Raw genomic sequence first — 23,196 nt, 5'->3', positions numbered from 1 at the left:
CTGCATGAAGCAGAATTTAGGGGTGCTGGATGGCCTGCAGTTCTTTAATGAGGGACCTGGACCCAGCCCAGATCTAGGGAGAGGGAGCCTAGCAGCTGTTGCAGTGGCTGGGCCCAGCCTTATCCAAGATGTCGCCAGATGAATGGGGCTCCCATGTGGCCTTGGTCCCAGCCCAGGGTTGGAGTTAAGGTGCCACTGCCGCCAGGTCCTGGGCTGGCAGGCGTCAGGCATTCCCTGGCCGGTTTTGGTTCTTGAGGGTCGTGGGCCAGAGCAGGAGGTAGGTCGGGAGCTTCCTGGGGCCTTCCCCCTTAGTAGGGAAATAGGTATTCAAGATCCTCCAGCCTCCGCATGTCCTCAAGCCCAATGGACACTGTTTTCCTCTGGGGTTCCCTGCGCTGCACGGTGATCTGGATGGGATTGTTCTCAGGGAAGCTGTTCAAGTCAGTGGCCACAGTTGCAAACTGAAATAAAACAAACAAACCCTCAGAATTCCTTTCAGGACCTGACTCTGGCTCACTTTCTCTTTGTCTGCCATGCCTCGTTTGTCCAGTAAACGGGGTCTTAGCCTTATCCAACCTCGTCATTGACATAGGAAAACAGGTCCAGAAAGGGGACATGATTGCTCATGGTCACCCAGCTAATATTGACAGAGGCATGATTCAAACCCATGTGCCCCAGTTGTGTGAAGTTTTCACCAAAGGGCTATCTGAACTCAAGACCCCCAACCCCAACCCACATCCAGGCTGTTCCCTTCTTTATTTTCTTATCCTCCCTGTTTCCCTCAATGCCCCTGACTTCCAGTCTATTCAGAATTACTGGTACTGGGTTGAGGAATCCATAAACCTGTGGCTTTGGAAGATGGATCTTATAGTGATGCTGATGAATACATTAGTTTGCATTTTTAGTAGGTCCCAGAGAGGCTTAATCCTTACACCCCCTAGAAGAAAGGAGCATGGAAGTGCTGCTTATTTGCCTAAGAGGAGGGAAAGTTGGCAGGGAGATGAATCAGGGTGTTGGTAACAGGGGTGTTCTCCACCCCAAAGCCCCAGATCTCTGGTATCAGACTTTCCCCCCTGACCCCTTGGAGCCCCATCTTCTCCCAGGACTCACTTTGTAGGGCTTGCACCACTTCCCCACCCCAGCTGTGTTGACTGCACGAACGGTGAGGCAGTAACTGGTGTTAGGCTTCAGCTCCATCAGCTTAACGGTGGTGCCCAAGATCTTGTTGAAGATCCATGGGTGATTCTTTGCCTTGGATGACCCGTCATCAGTTTTCTTGACCACCTCCTGCAACAGGACCTGGTAGAAACTGACCTGCTGCTTGCCCAAGGCATAGGTCCAGGAAATCTAGGGGAAGAGAGCCCCCAAGGCTTCCTCAGACCTGGCCTAGCCTGCCCCGTTCCCCAGGTGGAACAGAATGCCTCCACTTCCATCCCCTGCTCCTGCTCGGGCTGAGGCACGTCCAGTGGAAGGTGAAAGACACCCCAATGCTGGATATGGAACCGCCTGCCCTACAGGACACATCCCTCTCCCAGGGCAGCCCCACCCACTTCATTCCATATTCTAGACTCTAGAGTCTAGGTCAGTTGAGGGGGTCTCAGAAATCATTTATGTACCTCACTCACTGCACATGGGGTTACAGGTCCAAGTGACTGGCTAAGGGTCACAGATACTAAACAGCAGAGCCAAGATTCAAGCCCTTAGCTCTAGAACCCAATACAGTTTGTACTACAATAGTGGTTCTCAAGCTTGGCTAAGGATCTTGAGTTTTGATAACACTGCAGAACCCTGGGCCTGCTGTCGCCTGGCTGGTCTCATTTCCAGTTTTTCCTTCCTTCCTTTAGGCCAAACTCTAGTGTACACAAGAATACAAATTGCTGCCTCTCAACCCCAGAATTTCTGATTCTTAGGCCCAAGGTGGTGACAGAGAATTTGAATTTCTAGCAAGTTGCCCTGTGAAGCTGGTGCTGGGGACTACACTTTGGGAAAACCCTGCTCTAGTCCATCCAACAATAGGGCTTCCCGATTTATCTTCCTAAAATACAGCTCAATTACCTCCATCTTCTGATACAAAGCCTTCAAGCTGCTGTCTGTGTCCTACTGAAAAGTCTATACAGTAGCCTAACTTTGGAAGGCCTGTGCAAAATGATGCCAGGCAACTTTCCCTTTCTACTTGCCTCCCATTCCCATACTCTAGGACAGTGGGGAATTTGTTAGAAATGCAAATTCTCAGGGCCCAACCCACACCTACTGAGTCAGATCCTCTGGAGGCAAAGCCTAGGAATCTCAGTTTTAACAAGATGGTCAGGTGATCTGTAGGCACCGGAAACTGTGAGATGCATTGGATTAGGACCTGGGATCAAGTGAGCTACTCCCTCCCTCCTGCACATTCCTACCTGCAAGCCCTTGCTAGCCTTGACCCCTCCATGGGACAACCTTTCCTCCTCAGTCTCTAGATGTTTAAATCCTACTTCTGAGCCCCAGCTCAAAGGTAACCAAAATCCATGAAGTGTATTCCCTGGAGCTGGAAGTAATTTTTCTTTCCCTCTGAATTCCTGGTTGTACTTAATCAGATCTTTTCTTCCAGCATTGAGCTCTTTCTAACTTGTATTGGGACCCACCCCTTTCCCTCACTAAGCCATGAACTTGAGGTCAGGATGCAGGTCTCGGCATCTTCACACTTAACACAGAGCTTAGCTCAGTGCCTGGCACAGGGGCAGCCAGGAAGCCTTTGCTGAATGCATGAGCGCAGAAACCCACCACAGCTGTGGAATCACTGACGGTGTGCTCACAGATGAAGGGTGCTTCTGGCACGTCCATAACCACAGAGGATTCGGAAAACGTCGAAGAGGTGTCTGTGTCCAGCTCAGGGTTGTCAAGGTCCACCAGGCCCCCAGGGACCACTCGGGACTTACATTTCTGGGTGCAGAGAGCCAGGTCCCCATTTTCTTCATTCTTGGAGAGCGTATTTAAGCTGAGTTTGTTCAGCTCCCCCTCCAACATCCCTGCAAAGAAGCTGCTGTTGGGCTGAGTCACAGCCAGTTTGATGGGGTTCAACAAGGAGGATGAGATGGCAGAGACGCTGGTGTCGTCGGAGCTGTATTCTGAATCCTCCACTGGCATCGGCTTTCTGGAGTAGAAGGGGAGATAGGTGAGCTAGATAAAGGAGGCAACCCCAGCCCATTCAGCCTGGAAGCTCCCTGAGGGCAGGCCCGAGGTGGGACTTGTCAGTATCTCTAGGTGCTTCAGAGCAGCTAGGAGCAGTCTATTGTTCCACAGTTGTGCAAACCCACTGGGGCACCTTTTTTTTTTTTTAAACATACCCAGAACCTCGTTTGTAGGAAACTGGCATGCAACAACTGAGCCACATCGGTTCCCCTGTTTTGTTTTTTTCCATTTGTTTGGCTTTTTCGTTTTTTTTTTTAGGAGGCCTCAGGAACGGAACCTAGGACCTCCCATTAGGAAAGAGGCATTCAACTTCTTAAGCCACATCTGCTCCCTGGAGCACTTATTAAAAATACAGTTTCCTGGTCCCTGGTCTCCAGAGATTCTGATTTACCAGGTTTGGGATGGGACTGGGGAAGCTGCATGCTTAATAAGAGCTTCAGATGATTTCCATTGCAGGTACTAAAACTTTACCCTCACCAAAGTGGGGTGCAAACACCCCAGGGAGTGACCACAATGATCTACTACAGTATGGAAAAATGTCTAAAAGGAAAGAATAAGTTAACCTTTACTAATTTACTAATTTACTAATGTTTAATATTTGATGTAATTATTTACATTATAACATTTTAACAATACTTACTGTAAATTAAAAGTAGGATAGATAAATATACATATATCATGGAGAATAAATATACATATTTTGGGGTGATTGCTCAAACTTTGTCTTCTGATATTTTTAAAATTATGAACTATATTAGACACACAAAGATATCCAGAATGATATATTATACTTCCATTTACCCATTGTCCAGCTTCAGTTTAAGAAATAGAACCATAACAGTATAGTCTAGTTACACGCCCTTGCGTACCTCCTTCCCCCCATTCCTTAGCCTCCCATCCAGAGGTAAGCACTACAGTAAGTTTAAAATTTGGGTTTTATTATTCCCTGTGACTGCTTTTATCGTTTTACTACATATATATATTATCCCTAGGCAAGAGGTAATATTTAATTTAGGAAGGTTTTTTTTTTTTTTTTTGAGGTACCAGGGTCAGGGATTGAACCTGGCCACATCTGCTCCCTAGCAAGCTTTTAAACTTTGTATAAATGGTATCATTCAGTGCATGCCCTCTTTTTTTTTTTTTTTTTTAAGATTTATTTATTTTATTTAAATTGCCCCCCTCCCCTGGTTGTCTGTTCTTGGTGTCTATTTGCTGCGTCTTGTTTCTTTGTCCGCTTCTGTTGTCGTCAGCGGCACCGGAAGTGTGGGCGGCTCCATTCCTGGGCAGGCTGCTCTTTCTTTTCACGCTGGGCGGCTTTCCTCACGGGCGCACTCCTTGCGCGTGGGGCTCTCCCACGCGGGGGACACCCCTGCGTGGCACGGCACTCCTTGCACACATCAGCGCTGCGCATGGCCAGCTCCACACGGGTCAAGGAGGCCCGGGGTTTGAACCGCGGACCTCCCATATGGTAGACGGACGCCCTAACCACTGGGCCAAAGTCCGTTCCCAGTGCATGCCCTCTTGAAACCCTTTCTCCACTCAACATTGTGTGTGTTAGATTCATCTGTATTGATGCATGTAGCTCTGGTTCATTTGTTTGAACTGTTGTATGGTTTTCCATTATATGGATATTTGCTTTGTTTCCAGTTCTTTGCTATTACAAAGATAAACTTTGTACATGTTTTTCCACTATTTAAATATATATATATGTATTTATTACTGACAAAGTATGCAATTCCAAAAAGTTTAACTTCCAAATCTTTTTTGTACTTTGATCCATAGTAAGCAATACATTTTATGTGTCAACCTGATAATACTCTTGCATATCTGCATATAACTACACTATAACTAGAAAAAAATGTTTCAAAAACCAATGTGTGATGTGCTCTGGAATTTTCTGACCTAGTTTGTTTCTTTTTTATAATACTGGTCTCTACCAACTAGAATGATTTCATGATCCAGTAATGGGCCAGAGTGAAATTTGAAGAGCACCGCTCAGAGAGCAGTCAGGCAGCCTTTGGGGATCAAGCTCCTTGACCAAGGTTACACCATGAGTTGGTGGCAGAGTTGGAACTAGAACTCCTGAGCCTCATGCTTTCCCCTTGGAATGCAGCCCTTGCTGGCGTCTGGCACTTACTGTGTCCTTTCCTCTGTTTCCTGTCTCATCTGCCCCAGCGGCTCTGGCCAGGTCCAGGGACCTTTCCTCTCCCCATCCCTTACTCCAGGCCAGCCTCTGGCTTCATGGTTGATCTGTGGGCCAGCCTTTTCCTCTCTGAGTTTCAGCCCTATGCTGAGAAGTTCTGATCAGAATTCAGAAATCGGAAATCAGACCCCTACACTTGCCCTTGGTAGACATTTGGAATGGATGATGACCCTACCCAGATCCTTTGTATGCCGAAGCATCTGGGTATTGGTATTATTTGTACTTCAGATTGTGTAAGTGAATCTGTATTTTAGATTAGCTTAATGGAAATGCTCGTGTTAAAGTTGGTGAGGGGAAATGGACTTGGCCCAATGGATAGGGCATCTGCCTACCACATGGGAGGTCCGTGGTTCAAACCCCAGGCCTCCTTGACCCGTGTGGAGCTGGCCCACGTGCAGTGCTGATGCGCGCAAGGAGTGCCCTGCCACACAGGGGTGTCCCCGCATAGGGGAGCCCCACACACAAGGAGTGTGCCCCGTAAGGAGAGCTGCCCAGTGCAAAAGAAAGTGCAGCCTGCCCAAGAATGGTGCTGCACACACGGAGAGTTGACACAGCAAGATGATGCAACAAAAAAGAAAAACAGATTCCCATGCCGCTGATAACAACAGAAGTGGACAAAGAAGAACACACAGCAAATAGACACAGAGAACAGACAACTGGGGCCGGGTTGGGCGGGGGGGGGGGGGGGGGAGAAATAAAATAAATCTTTAAAAAATAAAAATAAATAAAAAATAAAGTTGGTGAGGAAGGCAGTGAGGCACTGGGCTAGATGCTGGACACAGTTTTCTGATCCTCCCAACAGTACTGCTGGATGGGTGAAGAGGAACTGAGGCTCCCTGATCACAATTAACTTGTCTAAGGCCATATATCTGAGTGAGGGGTAGAACTTGGATTTGAACTCGGGTTCTGTACCAAAAGGCTTTCTTATTATACCTTGAAGTTTCCTCCAAGCACCTGCTATTTTAGCCATACCTGCTTATCACAGTTCCCTTAGGGAATGCACACCATGCTCTCACCCTCTCATTTAATCAGGACCAGCTACACAATTTGTGGGGCCCCTGGTTCAAAAATTAAGAATTTCATGGGAAACGGACTTTGGCCCAGTGGTTAGGGCGTCCGTCTACCATATGGGAGGTCCGCGGTTCAAACCCCGGGCCTCCTTGACCCGTGTGGAGCTGGCCATGCGCAGTGCTGATGCGCGCAAGGAGTGCCGTGCCACGCAAGGGTGTCCCCCGCGTGGGGGAGCCCCACGCGCAAGGAGTGCGCCCGTGAGGAAAAGCCGCCCAGCGTGAAAAGAAAGAGCAGCCTGCCCAGGAATGGCGCCGCCCACACTTCCGGTGCCGCTGACGACAACAGAAGCGGACAAAGAAACAAGACGCAGCAAACAGACACCAAGAACAGACAACCAGGGGAGGGGGGGGAAATTAAATAAATAAATAAATCTTTAAAAAAAAAAAAAAGAATTTCAGGACAGTGACAGCAGAGGATTAACCTAAGAACAGAGCTGTACTAAGTATGGGCTGTGTGTGACTATACCGGTCACACACCTGTGAAACACACCCCGCATGTAGTTTCCGCAGCCCACATCGCTTCTCACCTTCCCTGGCTAAACTCCTTCCCTTCCTTGGAAATCAAGCTCCCTTTACTGCACCAGCCCATCAGGTTATATTTAGCCTCCTCCTCTGTTTTCTCAAGGCACCCTGTAAAACACCTGCCAGGCGGTGCTGTACCACTCACCTCACTGCCTGACATCCTGCCCCGACTACCACTACCATGAGACCAGGCGCTCCTTGGAGGCCAAGACTTTGCTTTCCGGGTCTGCATTCAGGAACTTAACACTGGGCTATACACGTCACAGGTGCTCACAGAGCTTTGTGGAGTGAAATAAAGGAAACCCAGAATCACCAAGGAGGAACACTAAATCTCAGTCTGAGGGAAGGCAGGCTACCGGAGGATATAATCAGGCAGGCACCAGAGAGAATATTGAGGGAGAGGTGCTCTGGGGGTGAGGAGCTCATCCAGAAGAGGCAGGATGGTGAGTGCAGTCAATAGGCCTCTGCCTAATCCAGGAAGGCCTCCTGGAGGGGGAGGTTCAAGTGCCCCAAGAGCTGATCTTGGGCTTAGGAATGCATAGGTTGGCCCAACCCCACACACATCCTCTTCACTGGGAGTCTAGGGACTGGGTTGTGACAGGTCAAGGAATTACTGCTTCTTTAAGGCATGCTCCCCAACCCCCAACTCCAGCCTTGGAAAGCAGGGAAGAAGGGAAAGGGCTAGACTTGGGTCTTACTGTAAACCGCTGTTCTCTTCCTCCAAGAAGTTAGCCAGACTGCCCCTTGAGGAAAGTGTGAGTCCTTTGGTAGTGACGGTCCTGTTCATAGACTTGGGGTTTGGAAAGGACTTCGGCATTTGGTCGAGAGCGTTCAAAACGTTGAGAGTTTCCTTCCTCAGCATGGCCTCTTCCCCATCTCCCACTTTGCAGAGCGCCTGTGATGCCATCTGGTTTGTTTGGGACCACCGTTGTCACCATGCAGGACAACCAAGCTGACAGGAAGCAGAGAGAAACTGGGTGCAGCAGACCTCCCCTTAGCTTGGGTGGGACAGGGGTGCAATGAGCTGACTTCATAATCATCGGAGAGTGTAACAGTTAGGGGCCAGCCTCCCCTGGCCCGAGGCTGTGCTGCTGGCCAGCTTGCTGTGAGGCTGGTGGGACCAAGGGCCAGCGCCAGGAGTGCGTGGAGCTAGGGCCGGGCTGCTTGACCTCCTCGGCGCCACAGCTCTGCTACCCCTGCAGCAGCCTGCCCTTCCCTGAAGATCTTCAGACGCGTAATGCCTGTGCCCTTCAGAGCAGCCTGGGCAGGAGGAGAAGGATGGTGTGGAGAAAGGGAAACGGGCGTGGAGACGGGCAGCTGGGCCCTGGGAGGCAGGCCGAGCCAGAAGGAGGCCCTGCGGGTGGGAGGTGTTGCCAGTGGATGGTGAGACGGCATATCCTGAAGTCCTGGGCAGCGGCCCCCACCACGTCCGGGCATGGAGGCACCGGGAAAGCCTGCAGGGGTACAGGGGTTCAGAGCTCACATACAACCAGTTTTGTGCTCAAGTTCTAAATGTGCCCCACTCTCACCCCAGCTGCCTTCATGGATTGAGTGGCACTGACTGATGCTGCAGTGGGATACAAAGATGAGTCAGCACCTGGCTCTCAAGAAAACCACTTTACAGTGGGAAAACATAAAACACCTTTGAGGGAGGGAGGGATTTGATAGTTAAAACAGCACTGACTTTGCCCTTAATGGGGATTTGAAGTCCAGCTCCGCACTTAACTACTGTGTAACTTTTGACAGGTGACAATTTAGCTGAGCCCAGTTGCCTCATCTGTGAAATGGGGATAAAAATAGCACCTACTGCATAGGATTGTGGTGAAGAGCAAAGGACATGACAGGTGTAAAATTTTATTTCTTCCCGCAAATAAACCATTACGGAGGACATTAAAAAATATTTTTGTATTCTATATATATTCAGGTTTTTTCCCCATAAAAAAGAAATTTGGAAAACTCAGAAAAGCTAGGGTGCACTCTTCGTAGAAACTATTATATAATCTATAATTAAATTAGATTTTTTTAAAAAAAGGAGTTACCAGGGATTGAATTCGGCACCTCGTGTGTGCAAAGCAGGTGCTTAGCCACTGAGCTATCCTGGCTCCGCTAGGTGCTTTTTCATTTTCTGCCTTGTCTTCACTAAATGTAAGCACCCTGAGGGTAGAGGATTGACTGTCTTGTTCACCTCTTTGTCCCCAGCGTTTAAACTAAAGCTAGTACACAGTAGGCTCATCCGTAGATTCGTGGTGTGCGTTGGGGGAAGAAGGCGGGAGGCAGAATCCGGAGGTGGAGCGCGTGTTGTGCACGCAGGACGTCGTGTGACTTGCGAACCTGTGTGACTATGTGCTCCTGGGGCGGCGGAGGACAGGGGGTGGCGGCCGACGGAGCGCCGAGCCCGTGGGGGCCACCTAGCCTCTACCCCAAACACCCCGACGCGGACGCCGCGGTTAAGCCCGGCGCAGCCAGCAGAGGGTGCCGCGGCCCAGCCCAGCCGGGTGCGCGCGCCTCCAAGCAGGAAGGGGCGGCGCGGCGCGGGCGCGCGCACCCAGCGCGCAGGAGCCCCGGCCGGGCTGGGAAAGGGCGAGGTGTCTCCCCGCCGCCAGTGGCCTCGCCAGGAACCCTGCGAGGGCGTCTTGCCCACGCGACCGGCCCAGCCTCCCTTCTGCCTCGCCCCCGCCGAGCCCTGAAACTCCTGCTGTCCTGGGCCGGCAGCGACCATGGGCGTGCTCAGGGCCGGGCTGTGCCCGGGCCTCACCCAGGAGATGGTCCAGCTTCTGAGGAGCCGCGGAATCAAGACAGGTGACCGCGTGGGCGCGTTAATGCGCGCGCCAGGGGGGCCTGGGCAGACCCGCCGGGCATGGGCACCACTCCCCTGGCTTACCAGCAGGGCGCTTCCCTCTCGTTTCTGGAACGTCATTCCCCTCTTAGGCTTCGCACCCTTCTGGAGCGGCTCTTCACGGGAGCCAAGCACCGAGAAAGGTAAAACCTCTACTGCTTGCCAGATGCGATGCCATCTCCTTCTGCTTTGTTGTTTCAGATAAGCCACCTCAGACTACCTGTTTTGAGGTAGAATTGTTACCCCGTTTTATAGATGAGGAAAAGCCAAGTGTGGGACGGTCCAGGTCCTTCTTCCTGCCAATTGAAACCAACTGCAGGGGAGTGGCGTAGCTCAGTGGTTGAGCGCCTACTTCCCTGGACAAGGTCCTGAGTTCAATCCTTGGTACCTCCTAAAACAAACAAACAAAACCCACACATAACTACACCTGTTTTGTTTTCAGTGGTGGACCTGGTTTCTGCAGACCTGGAGGAGGTAGCCCAGAAATGTGGCTTGTCTTATAAGGTGAGATGATGATTCCCATTTCCAAACCTGGGGCTTTTAAAGGGTCCATCCCTGTGCAGACAGGTATGAGACCTTGGGATGCCCCCTTCTATGGGTGGTTCATTGCTGAGCGCTTGTGGGCTGCTTTGATTGGAAGTGGCCCTGACCAGGTCCTGAGTCCCTCCACCCCGCATTGGCAGGCCCTGGTTGCTTTGAGGCGGGTGCTGCTGGCTCAGTTCTCAGCTTTCCCCTTCAATGGTGCTGATCTGTATGAGGAACTGAAGACCTCCACTGCCATCCTGTCCACTGGCATTGGAAGGTTTGTATGAGTACTTGGAGAAGAAGGTAAGAGGCAGGAAGACACGGCTGCCTCTTGGCTCAGCTTTATCTTTGAATCTGGAAGAGCAGGGTAGGGGCTTTTTTTTTTTTTAAGCAGGGGTGAGGACACCATAGGCAGATGGGAAGGAAAGGGGTCAGGATTTCTGAATTTTCTTACCCTTTACTGGTTTCTTGAGTGCTATTGACATTATGGGCCAGATAGTTTTTTGTTTTCGGGGACTGTCTTGTGCATTGTAGGATGTTTAGCAGCATCCCTGGCACCCCTCCAAGTAGTGACAATCAGAAATATCTCCAGCCATTACTAAATGTCCCCTGGGGTAGGGGTAGGGGGCCACAGAATCCCCCTTGGTTGAAAGCCACTGCTCTATAACACAAGAAGTCAGTACTTCATTATTATTCAGCAGATTAGAGCAACTCTCCTCTGCCCCTACCTCCCATTTCACATAAGGGTAGAACAAGAGAGAACATGGCAGGACTAACATTTATTGAGTGTCTATTATGTAGCAGGCATTGGCTATAGGGTATATGTAAGCTCTTCTGTGCACCTGCAAATTAGTGATTATTAGCTCCACTTGAGTCAAGCCTAAGGGTGGGGACAAGTGACAGAAGTTGGGCTCAGGCCCTGGGCGCTTGGCCCAGAGCTTGGTTCATCACCCTCCTCTGCAGCAGTAGGAAATGAGTTTATATAAGGGAGTAGTTATATTTTCCTTTTTCTTTTGGATACAGAAAGTGTTGGAAGATGAGAGACATTTTCTGGCCAAGTGAGCCTGACCTTTTTCCTGGCCTGTTTGTGCAGAATTTGATGAATGACACTGTCACCACAAAGGTCTTTGGATTGTTTTGGCCCTTGCTGTTTCCATAGCACATTCTCTTGGCAAGGTTCACCCAGCACGGTGCTTGCTCTCACTGCTTGGGGGGTCTGAGTCTGTATTCATCAAACATTGGCTGAGCGAGCTGAGTGGGCGCTGGGCCCCGTGCTGGGGATACATAGGTGAGGCAAGGCTCCCACTCTTAAGGAGAGTGGGGTCTAGTACATGTGGGAGAGAAGCGGGTGAACAGATAGCAGTACAGCGTGCTGAGCATGAGAGAGGTAGCCGCACCAAGGAGGCAGTGATTGACAGCAAGCAGACGACTAGGCCGTTGGGCTTTGGAAGCTTATGAAACCAGTGTATGTAAAGGAGGCATTTAGGAAGCAATCAAGTGGTAAACTGGCAGGTTTGCAGCTGCAGTGGGCCACCTGGGGGAGATCAGTGTGGTTGAGGAAGGAGCTCTGCAAAGAAGGTGGGACTTGGGCACTGAGAAACAACAGCTGGCCTTTTGCTGAGCACTTCCCACAAGCCGTGCACGGTACTCAGCGCTTTGTGGTCCGTTCTTTCATTTATTCTTCATGACCACCGGTGAGAGCATTACGATGAAAGTAATCATCTTCCAGATGAGGAAACTGGGACTCAGGGTAAGCGACTTGCTCAAGGTTGTGCAGCTAGTAAGTGACAGATCAGACACTTGAAGTCATATCTGTCACACTCCTAAATCTAAGAGCTTGATGCATCTGCTCTGCTCTACTGCCTCTCTTGAAGTGGGAGGTGATACTGTGAAAGCAGTGCTTTAGGCATTTGGGTAGAGGCATGCAGGGCAGATGGGGGCTGGGGAGGGTTGGGGGAGCCCCATCTAGGGCAGATGACAGTAGGAGATGTGCTGAGGAGGAAACGTGATGGGCCTCACTACCAGGTGAGATTAGTGCGAAGAATCAAAGGTGACGTCCTAAGCTTCTGGCCTTCCTTGGTGTTCCCTGCACTGTTAATGGGTGTAACTTCAAAATGGAAGGACACGGGAAGCGGGTGTGTCTCAAGCAATTGGGCTCATGTCTACCATGTAGGAGGTCCAGGGTTTGATGCCCAGGGCCTCCTAGTGAAGGTAAGCTGGCCCTGTGGCTAGCTGGCCCACGCAGGGTGCTGCCCCATTCAGGAGTGCTGGCCCACATGGAGAGCTGGCACAGCAAGATGATGCAACAAAAAGAGACACAGGAGAGAGAATAAGAGACGCAGCAGATCAGGGATCTGAGGTGGCGCAAGAGAATGATTGCCTCTCTCCCACTCCGGAAGGTCCCAGGGTCAATTCCCAGAGCCATCTAGTGAGAATATAAGCAGACACAGAAGAACACACAGTGAATGGACACAGAGAACAGACAATGGAGGGAGAGGGTAGAAATTAATGTAACGCGTAACAGCCATGGGTCAAGCTAATGTTGGAAACTGAGGCACAGTGGTCTCGCATGGAGAGACGTGCTGTCTCCATGGCTACGCTTGCAACATAAGGAATGCAAGGGTTGAATGCTTGATGCCTATCAGGATGATGCCACAGGCAGAAATGAAAATGAGCACATATATTTTATAGTAAATAGAACACTTAGACTTTGTACTTTGAGATAAGTTTTTTTGAATTCCTTAGATCATTAGTAATGCTACTAGTTAACTGCATGTAGCGGCTTGTTCTCAGGTAGACTGGGGTATATAGAGAGCCCCTTGTAAACTATAAAGTTGTCTGATGAGTCTCTACTTGCAGACCCCCTGATCCTAGCTCTCTTTCTTTCTCTTTGTTTCATTCTCCTTTTTCTCTTTCTTTCATTCCCAATACCCTTCGGGCCGACATTCCGACAATTAATTAATTAATTTGAAAAATGGAAGGACAGAGCAGGGTGTAATTAAAGTTTGGGAAATATGGATTAACCCTAGGTAAGCAGGTTTCTTTGTTGTAGGCCTTCTCAGAGCTTTTGATGCTGATATGCAAATGTGAATCTTTACGAGTGGAAAGAACTTGTAGTGTGTCGTGGGAAAAGTTGTTGATGGGGAGATTGAAGGTAGAGCCATGTCTTAATTCATTTCCCTGTCTGCCTCACTTGAGAACAGGGTCTTCAGTACATGAGTCATGCAGATGGTATTTGTTTTTTTTAGTTAAGCAATTACTTTATTTTCTAAGTACAAAGACAAACCTAGGCAACCAGGGCAGAGGCTGTGGATGATTCATATTTCCAAATTGGGGGGAAGAACTCTTGTAATATTGTCTTGTAATATTGAGCCAATCAGAGTATTTGGCTCTCAGTCAGAATCAGACGGAATTTAGCATCCTTATCCTTTCTGTTCCTCTCAAGATGCTTTCTAACAGCAACAGCTTTCTTAATTAAATGGTAAAGAGCCCCAGGAAGATCAGCAGCAAGTCCTTTGGACTTAAGAATTCTCAAGATTTTATTTCCTGTCACAAAACGTGCTTGTGCAACGCCATGTGAGTCTCTTAGGATCACACCGATTTGTGAAGGAGTCAGGCCCTTCTTAGTTTGTAGATTTGCTCCTTCGAGCCATCAGACGTCAGCTTCAGCCAGGTGGGGGCGCTGCGGCGATAGGGCAAGGCCGACCGGGACAGGCCCTTCCCAGGAGCATGCGTGCAACCCATGATGGCGGCCTTCAGGCAGCGAAAGAGAGAGCGAGGAAGGAACCCCCGCAGGAAGCCACCCAGCACGCAGCCAGACGGTGTTTGAAACGAATGACTGAAAGCCGGTTCAGAGGGAAAGGGGAGGATAATTCCAGAAATCACTGGAATTGTATTGCAGGCTGGGGATAAAACCCAGGTGTACTCTTCCACAAGGCAGGCTGGGAGTCTGTCCATATTTATGTGCAGGTGATGGGGATTTACTGATAGGGAGGTCCTCTGGGCAGTAGGAGATGTGAAACTGAAACAGGTGAGGAGTCAGGACTAGGAAGGAGGATTTGGAAATCTTTTTTTTTTTTTTTTAAGATTATTTATTTATTTCTCTCCCCTTCCCACTACCCGCCATCCCAGTTGTCTGTTCTCTTGTGTCTATTTGCTGCGTCGTCTTCTTTGTCCGCTTCTGTTGTTGTCAGCCGCACGGGAATCTGTGTTTCTTTTTGTTGTGTCTTCTTGTTGTGTCAGCTCTCCGTGTGTGCGGCACCATTGCCATTCCTGGGCAGGCTGCACTTTCTTTCGTGCTGGGCGGCTCTCCTTACGGGGAGCACTCCTTGCGCATGGGGCTCCCCTCTGCGGGGGACACCCCTGCGTGGGAGGGCACTCCTTGCGCGCATCAGCACTGCGCATGGGCCAGCGCCACACGGGTCAAGGAGGCCCGGGGTTTGAACCAGGGACCTCCCATGTGGTAGATGGATGCCCTAACCACTGGGCCAAGTCTGCTTCCTGAGAATCTCTTAATGCCGGCTGATCCTTGCAGGCAAGGATGTGGTTGATTCCTGACTAGTGAGTCACGGTCAGTTGTTGAACCCTGGCTGCACGTTTAGAATTGTCTGGGAAACTTAAGCAATACTGATGCCTGTGTCCTCTTGTAGAAATTCTGACTTGATTACTTTAGGCTCTTGGGTCCCGAAAGTGTCTGTACATTAGAATCACCTGAGGGGTCTTCAAACATGTCAAAGTCCAGACCTACCCCAGACCAATGAAATCACATTCTCTGAGGATGGGACACAGCTTTGGTATTTTTTGAAAGTTCCACATGGTTCCAATGTGCAGATTGGTCTGGGAGTCACTGGTGTAGGCATCTTTGTGAAAACTCCCCTGGTGAATCTAATATGCAGTCATGCTTGTGCACCTTTAATAGTTTTCAAACTTGAATGTATATTAGAAGCAACTGGGCCTTGTTGGAACACAGATGCAGACTATCCCAGAGATCCTGATTTAGTGGGTTTGGGGTGGGGCTCCCAGGTGCTGTGGCTGCTGGTCTGGGGACCGCTCGGAGAACCACTGCTGTAATGGCACTGGGTTCCCTGATCTCAGTGGGAGGATGGAATTCAGGAGTGGTAGGGGTGGATGGGAGTACTTACTGAACAGAGACAGGGTGGGCACGATTATCCCCAGAAGCCATAGACCGTAGTGATAACCAGAGTGTTTTGCTTAGCAGAACCTTGTGGTTCTAATTGTGGGGTCCCTAGAATTGAATCAGATGGGCTTGAGTTATGTACCCCAAATTTAGTCATGTTCTTGGTCTTAATCTGCAGACCTGTGGTATGAACCCATTGTAAATGTGATCTCTTGAAGGTATTTAGTAAAGGCATGGTCGAACTGAGTGAGGTTGGGTCTTATTCCAAATTACTGGGATCCTTTATAAGCAGAACTTGTTCAGAAATGGTGAAAGGAAGCCATGGGGAGGAGCCAGAATTCAGAAATCAATGGAACCTGGAAGAAAGAGGAGAGGATATCACCATGTGATGAAAAAGCCAAGGAACCCAAGGATTGCCAGCTACTGACCCTGGGAGGAAGCCAATAAATCCCGGTTATTTAGACCAACCTGGTGTGTGATATTTGTCATAGCAGCTGGGAAACTAACACAGGCTGCCTACTGCTTGGCATATACAGAGACGTCTTGGAAGAAGAAATCTCTTCAGAGGAATGGAGCCTGTGGAGGTGATTGCACGGTTAGCAAAGGAATGCATGTGGTCAGGACTCAGAGGCACTGGGGTAGGCTGTGGTGTAGGAGTTTGCACTCACGGATCGGGCAAGGTCTGGAGAGTGAGTGGTGACTTGCATCATGGTGGCTCAGGGACAGAACCTGGGTTAGGAGTTAATTAGGCATTGAGCTTTCTCCCAAGGCTTCCACACCCTAGTGTTGACAACACAGGAACTAAATAGCATCCTTGCACCCACTTTCTCTGTGGTAACATTTATTGTCTGCCTCCTGTCTCAGGCACTGTGCTAGTGCTGGAGATGCAACCGTGAGCAAGGTCTGGTCCCTGCTGCTGCCCCTGCCCCCAAGGGCACTCCTGGCTTATTGGGGAAGACAAGCAACTTGAAAATACTTAAAATTCTTTAAAGTGACAAGTTCAGTAGGGTTGGGAGACACAAGAGCAACATATAAAAATCAATTGCATTTCTATATACTAACAATGAACATGTGGAAGCTGAAATTGAAAACATGGTACCATTTCTAATTACTCCAAAGAAAATAAAATATGTAGGTTTAAATCTAACAGCATGTAAAGGATCTATATGCTGAAAATTAAAAACTGTTGGTGAAAGAAAGAAGACACACATAAATGGAGAGATATCTTGTGTTTGTGGACTGGAAGATTCAATGTAGTAAAGATGTCAGTTCCCCCCAAATGATTCTATAAGGTTAATGTAGTTCCTGTCAAAATTCTAGCAAGACTTTTTGTAGACATAGACAAACTTATTCTAACAATTCTATAGAAAGGCAAAGGACCTAGAACAGCTAAAATAATTTTTAAAAAGGATAAAGTAGGAGGGATCAATAATAAAATAATGAATTTATCAAGCCATCCTGGTATTGGTGGAGGGATAGACACATTGACCAATAGAACAGACTCTAGAACATAGAACTAGACCCACACAAATATGCCTAACTGGTTTTGACAAAGGCACAAAAGCACTTTAATGAAGGAACGATAGACTTTTCACCAAGTCGTGTTGGAGCTCTTAAGCCTCATACCTTATACAAAAATTGACTCAAAATGAACCATTGATTTAAATGTAAAGTGTAAAATTATCCAGCTTTTAGGATTAAATATCGGAGAAAATCTTTGGGACCTAGAGATTGGCAAAGAGCTTTTAGACTTAACACCAAAACCATGATCCATAAAAGGAAAATTGGGAAAATTGGGCTTCTTCAAACTTAAAGATTTTGGCTATGCAAAAGAGGATGAAAAGCTGCAGAGTGGGAGGAAGTATTTACAAATCACTTATTTAATAAAGGACTGACTTGTGTCTAGAATGTATAAAGAACTCTTAAAACTCAACAGTAAGAAAGCAATCTAATTAGAAAAGGGTTAGAAGACAAACCAGCATTTCACCAGAGGACAGACTAGTGGCAAATAAGCACATGAAAAGCTGTTTAACATCATTAGCTATTAGGGAAATGCAAATGAAAACCGCAAAGGGATATTAACTATATACTTATCAGAATGGCTAAAATAAAAAAAAAAATCATACCAAATGCTGGTGAGGATGTTGAGATGTTGAGGATGTTGAGAAACATTGTCAGTGGAAATGTAAAATAGCATAGCCACTCTGGAGAATAGTTTGGTAGTTTCTTATGAAACTAATATGTGCTTGCCATATAGCCCAGGCAGCTATTGCACTCGTGGGCATTTATCCCTAGAAATGAAATCTTGAATTCATATAAAAATCTGTACAGGAATGTTCATAGTAATTTTATTTGAAATAGTGCAAAATTGGAAACAAAGAAAATGTCCATCAGTGGGTGAACTGAATAAACAAACTGGTACACCCATACCATGGAATACTATTCAGCAATAAAAAGGAATGAACTATTGATACATGCAATATCTTTGATAGATCTCAAGGGAATGACACTAAGTGAAAAAAACCATCACAAAGGTTACATTCTCTATGCTTCTATTTATTTTACATTTTTGAAATAATAATAGAGGTGGAGAACAGAGTGGTGTTTGCCGAGGGTTAGAGATTAGGGCTGGATGGGAGGTGTGTAACTATGAAAGAGTCATACGTGGGAGGCTTGTGGTGGTGGAAATGTTCTGTATCTCAGTTGTGATGGTGACACAAACCTAGACATGTGGTAAATAGCACAGAACTTTAGACCCAGGCACATACGAATGAGTGGAGGTAATGCTGGTGAGATCTGAATAAGCTCTGTGGATTGTACCTAGGTCAGTTTTCTAGTTGTGATCTGGTGCCATAGTTATACAAGGTGTTAACTTTTGGAGGAAACTTGTTGAAGTGTATACGGACTGTACACTTTTTCTTTTGCAACTCCTGTGAATCTGTAATTTAGAACAAAAAAGTGAGAAAAAAAAAGACAAGTTGTGGGCAACGCTGTCCCAGGGCTGAACTGGAGTGTGAATGAGGACCTTTTGATGGGGAGGCAAAAGCCTCTGGAGAGGTGATGTTTAAGCCAAAAGCACAAAGCTGAGGTGAGGAAGGGCCAGAGGAAGAACATTCAGCTGTGCCCTCTTCTTTAGAAGAAAACTCCACCAAGAGAAGCTCCTGGCCAGAGATGTTTGAACTGCCACTGGACAGAACCAGTGCTTCAAAGGAATTTCTTGCTTTTCTTCTTGTTACCTAATCCCCACTCCTCCCAACCCTCTGCATTGGTTTTCTTCTCTCCTATTCTGCCATCAGCCTTGACAAGCTGCTCGATGCCGGTCTCTATACTGGAGAAGTGACTGAAATTGTAGGAGGCCCAGGTAGCGGCAAAACCCAGGTACACGTGACACCAGCAGCCAGGAGGAGTGGGGGGGTGGGTGGGGAATGCATAGTCTTGGACCCTCTGGGAGCTACTGCCACCCTGCTCATGGGTATAGAACTTGGAAGGGAGAAGATGGGGGGTAGGGGTGGGGGCTGGAGTTGGCCCATTGGTGTTGCCAGGATCTGGCAAGATGTAGTGGGGAGCTTCCATTCTGGGCCCTCTCGGAGCGCTCAAGTTGACCCATGCCTCCCATTCTCCCCCACCCCTGGTCTCTACTCAGCTTTGTCTGTGTGTGGCAGCAAATGTGGCCCACAGCCTGCAGCAGAATATCCTGTACATTGATTCCAGTGGAGGGCTAACAGCTTCCCGTCTCCTGCAGCTGCTTCAGGCCAGAACTCAGGATGAGGAGGAACAGGTAAAGGGCAAGAGGGTTGGGTTCTTTTGAGGTTCTGGCCCCAAAATACCCCATTCTACCTTGCATTGCAAGGATCTTGGCCATTTAGATGGATGGTCACTTCTTGCTTTATAACATACTGTACTGCCAATACTTCTGTATTCTTCCAGCCTCCCCTGTTAATTCCTTCCTCCCAGCTTGGATGCTACCCATGCTAATTCTTTCAGGAAACCCTCCCAACTCTTGCATTCCGTAAAACAGGACCAGAAAACACCAGCATCTCTGTTCAGAGCTCATTTCTTGCCCATGGCAGACATCACTAATCAATCTCATCAAACTCTGAGACTTGGCTTTATAGCTCAGAACCCAGACAGCCACTGCCATGAGATCTGGCCTGTTAGACAAAATCCATTTGCCATGCTGGACCTAAGTCCTTGCTTCTAGGTGCCTGTCCTTTCTCAACCTTACAATCCCTCTTCTTCTCTTTCCCTGACTGCTTGCTGCCTCTTAACCAAAGACCCTGCTTCTCTTTCCCACCCCTTCAGGCAGGAGCCCTCCAGAGGATCCAGGTGGTACATGCATTTGACATCTTCCAGATGCTGGATGTGCTGCAGGACCTCCGAGGCACTGTGGCCCAGCAGGTGAGCATGCTGTTCTGCCATCCCTGCTCCACCTGCTTGCCAGGTGCTTTCAGTAGGTGGGCAGATATCCTACTACAGACTCCATTTGGAAATGCAGATGTGCAGTATGGTGACCCCTACTGTGCTTGCCACTTCCTGGATGGAACTCCTGAGTACCTCGTTTTTTAGATGTTCATCTTCCCCTGATAAACAGTAAGCTCCTTGAATGCAAGGATTGTGTTTTATTCATTGCTGCATTCCCCACTGGATCAGTTAGGAATACTTTCAGCTGCAAGTAACAGAGACTATCTGACAGATTTGAACCTTGGTATTAGGGTACGAGGTTGGTGTGTGTAATTCTCTTGCTCCTTGCTGCTGTCACATATGGAAATGGCCACACAACAAGATGATGCACCAAAAAGAAACACAGATTCCCAGTGCCGCTGTTAAGGATAGAAGCAGTCACAGAAGAACACACAGCGACACAGAGAGCAGACAACTGGGGGGGGGGGGGAAGGGGAGAGAAACAAATAAAAAATCTTTAAAAAAACAATGACAACAACAAAAAACAAGTGTATCTTAGGGCAGGAGCTGGACTCACCTTCTCTGACATCAGGAGATTTCTTGCAGTACCTGAACACATTCAGAGCCCTGTTAACAAGGATGAGGGGTTTGGAATGGCATTTGTTTTGGCACATAACTACAGCTTCTAGGTGCTTAGACACAGCTTGGGGCACTGACTTCTAAGACTATTAGATTTGAAAGACACCTTGGAAATAGACAAGTTTAATCTCTAAACTCTTTCCTGTGGTGAGGTTCCAAAGCACAACATGTTCCTGTGGGCATACCTATGACTGTACATAATTAAATAATTCTGTAAACTTTGGAACTTACAAAAGCTGAAATGATTTCATGCCACAGAAATCATAACTGGTTATGACCCGCCACTGTGTTGAGATATGAACTTGAGTCATGCCGATCTAATCCAACCCCCTGATTTTTAGAGATAAGGAAAATGAGGGCCACAGGGTTAGGTGAGTTACCCAAAGTCACCACATATTTAGGGCGAGAACTAAGAACCCAATTCTATAAACTCCTAGGTTAGAAGATGATATTTTTTGCCGTAGGACCACTAGATAGTATGTTTTCTATTACTGCATAACAAATTAACACTCATTTAGTGGCTTAAAACAAAGATGTAGTTCTTTTTTTTTTTTTAATATTTTTATTTATTTCTCTTTCCTTCCCTGCCCCCCCCCGCCCCAGTTGTCTGCTCTCTGTGTCCATTCGCTGTGTGTTCTTCTGTGACCTCTTCTGTCCTTAACAGCGGCACCGGGAATCTGTGTCTCTTTTTGTTGCGTCATCTTGTTGTGTCAGCTCTCCGTGTGTGCGGTGCCATTCCTGGGCAGGCTGGACTCTCTTTCATGCTGGGCGGCTCTCCTTATGGGGTGCACCCCTTGCGTGTGGGGCTCCCCTCCACGGAGGACACCCCTGCATGGCACGGCACTCCTTGTGCGCATCAGCACTGTGCATGGGCCAGCTCCACATGGGTCAAGGAGGCCCGGGGTTTGAACCACGGACCTCCCATGTGGTAGGTGGATGTCCTGTCCATTGGGCCAAGTCTGCTTCCCCAAAGCCGTATTTCTTACCTCAGAGTTTCCTTGGTCAGGACTCTGGGCATGACTTGGCTGGGTCCTTTGCTTAGGGTCTCATAAGACTGCAGTCACAGCATTGGCTGGGCTGCACTCTTGTCTGGCATCTTACCTGGGGAAGAATCTGCTTCCAAGCTCACCCCAGTTGTTGACAGAATTCATTTCCTTTCAGCTGTAGAGCGGAGGGCTTCACTTTCTTGATGGTGGTTGCCCGAAGGCCACCCTTAACTCCTCGAGGTCACTGACATTCTGTGCAGTGTGGCCATCTCCATGTGTGGTTCACAACATAGCCACTTCTTCAAGACCAGCAGGAGAGTGAGAACAGATCTGTTAGCAAGACAAGAGTCTCACACCATGTAATGTAATCATGGGAATGATGGCTCATTGCCTTTGCTAGATTTTATTGGTGAGAGGCAAGTCACAGGGCCACTACCAGGGGATTATATAAGGGTGTGACTACCAGAAAGTTGGGGATCACTGGGGGTCACCTTAGGGTCTCTCTCTGTCACAGATGACCTGATAGCTTCGTAGTCACAAGCAGTGAGAGATTTACTTGTCCCATTTTACACTTTAGCCAAAGATTTCAACTAGCTCTCCCAGAGATGGTACAGAGGGGCTAAGCCAATTTCAGTTTGTTTTTTTTTTCAGATTTATTTTTATTTATTTCTCTCCCCTTCCCCCCTGCCTGTCCCCGTTGTCTGCTCTGTGTCCATTCGCTGTATGTTTTTCTGTGACCGCTTCTATTGTCAGCAGCACTGGGAATCTGTGTCTCTTTTTGTTGCGTCCTCTTGCTGTGTCAGCTCTCCATGTGTGCAGCGCCACTCCTGGGCAGGCTGAACTTTCTTTTGTGCTGGGCGGCTCTCCTTACCGGGCACACTCCTTGCGCGTGGGGCTCCCCTACGCGGGGGACACCCCTGCATGGCACGGCACTCCTTGTGCACATCAGCACTGTGCGTGGGCCAGCTCACCACATGGATCAGGAGGGCCTGGGTTTGAACCATGGACCTACCATGTGGTAGGCAGATGCTCTAACCGTTGAGCCAAGTCCGCTTCCCCAATTTCAGTTTTATCTCATCTCTGCCATCCTCTCTTAGACAGTCTGGTGATAGTCTGGTAACTGGCCATGAGTCAGCCAGCAGGAAAGTCAAGGAGGGCATATAAAAGACACAGACCAGATAATCCTGAATATCTCAGTCTTTGCCAAAGTGAAGTGGAAACAGAGACAGCAAATGAATTGGATAGAAGCAGTAAGGGAAAAGAGAAGGGCAACATCAAAGCCAGTTTAGGTCCAGAGAAACTAGGAGGATGGTAAAGCCTCTGCAGTTACAAAAAGTATGTTTTAACAGAGGTATCAGGGTTCCTCTTAGAGAAAGAACTGCCTTTATTTGGGAACTTGTTAGATATGGAAGGTGAGGCCCAGGAGGAATAATCTAGAGGGAAACAGTGAAGTGAATAGAAAGTTAAGCATAGAAAGTTAGGATTTTGGAGAGGGAAGAGAGAGAGAAAAGGGAAAAGGGGTCCAACAAGACAGTGGAGTCTGGACGTGAGGAGAAACATGGCCCCTGAGAAAGTCCATGACCACGGGGCCAAAGGTCCTTGAAGAACGGGGACTTCTACAATCTAATTACTTTTTGTGTGTTTGTTACGTTTTCCGGTGATTTAACTTCTCTCTGTCTGCACCCAAGTGTTCGGGAAAGCCTGTTCCA

General features: G+C 48.2%; 2 protein-coding genes and 1 pseudogene across 3 annotated transcripts in view; 1 reads left to right on the top strand and 2 right to left on the bottom strand.

Moving 5' to 3' along the window:
* Positions 1–23: 23 nt before the first annotated feature.
* Positions 24–10,103, bottom strand: FNDC8 (fibronectin type III domain containing 8). The gene is made up of 5 exons (XM_004449411.4): positions 9,845–10,103; positions 7,662–8,417; positions 2,761–3,130; positions 1,111–1,347; positions 24–461 (listed from the first exon to the last, which is right to left on the bottom strand). The coding sequence occupies exons 2-5, from the start codon at positions 7,868–7,870 to the stop codon at positions 309–311; spliced, it is 969 nt and encodes a 322-aa protein (XP_004449468.1). The 5' UTR covers positions 7,871–8,417; positions 9,845–10,103; the 3' UTR covers positions 24–308.
* RAD51D (RAD51 paralog D) overlaps positions 9,477–23,196 on the top strand; it is a 51,389-nt gene continuing 37,669 nt past the window's right edge. Inside the window, exons 1-6 of one of the 2 annotated variants that reach the window (XM_004449408.4) lie at positions 9,477–9,762; positions 10,242–10,303; positions 10,483–10,601; positions 18,758–18,839; positions 19,105–19,239; positions 19,764–19,859. In XM_004449408.4, the coding sequence (XP_004449465.1) occupies positions 9,681–9,762; positions 10,242–10,303; positions 10,483–10,601; positions 18,758–18,839; positions 19,105–19,239; positions 19,764–19,859 (576 nt within the window). In that variant the 5' untranslated portion in view covers positions 9,477–9,680. The remainder of the gene's footprint in view (positions 9,763–10,241; positions 10,304–10,482; positions 10,602–18,757; positions 18,840–19,104; positions 19,240–19,763; positions 19,860–23,196) is intronic. The other variant, XM_071210519.1, reaches the window with a different exon arrangement.
* On the bottom strand, positions 13,611–14,068 carry LOC101427640 (small ribosomal subunit protein uS15-like; annotated as a pseudogene).

This window comes from Dasypus novemcinctus, chromosome 21 (genome assembly GCF_030445035.2).
Source record: "Dasypus novemcinctus isolate mDasNov1 chromosome 21, mDasNov1.1.hap2, whole genome shotgun sequence".
Classification (NCBI taxonomy): Eukaryota; Metazoa; Chordata; class Mammalia; order Cingulata; family Dasypodidae; genus Dasypus; species Dasypus novemcinctus.
This window is presented reverse-complemented; position numbering and strand designations above follow the sequence as displayed.

Coding starts and splice junctions, on each gene's coding strand:
- FNDC8 (XM_004449411.4), bottom strand. CDS start 7,870: ATGGCATCACAGGCGCTCTGCAAAGTGGGAGATGGGGAAGAGGCCATG. Junction 3,131..7,661: donor GAAGAGAACAGCGGTTTACA/GTAAGACCCAAG, acceptor CTTCTACTCCAG/AAAGCCGATGCCAGTGGAGG. Junction 462..1,110: donor AGTGGTGCAAGCCCTACAAA/GTGAGTCCTGGG, acceptor GTTTTATTTCAG/TTTGCAACTGTGGCCACTGA.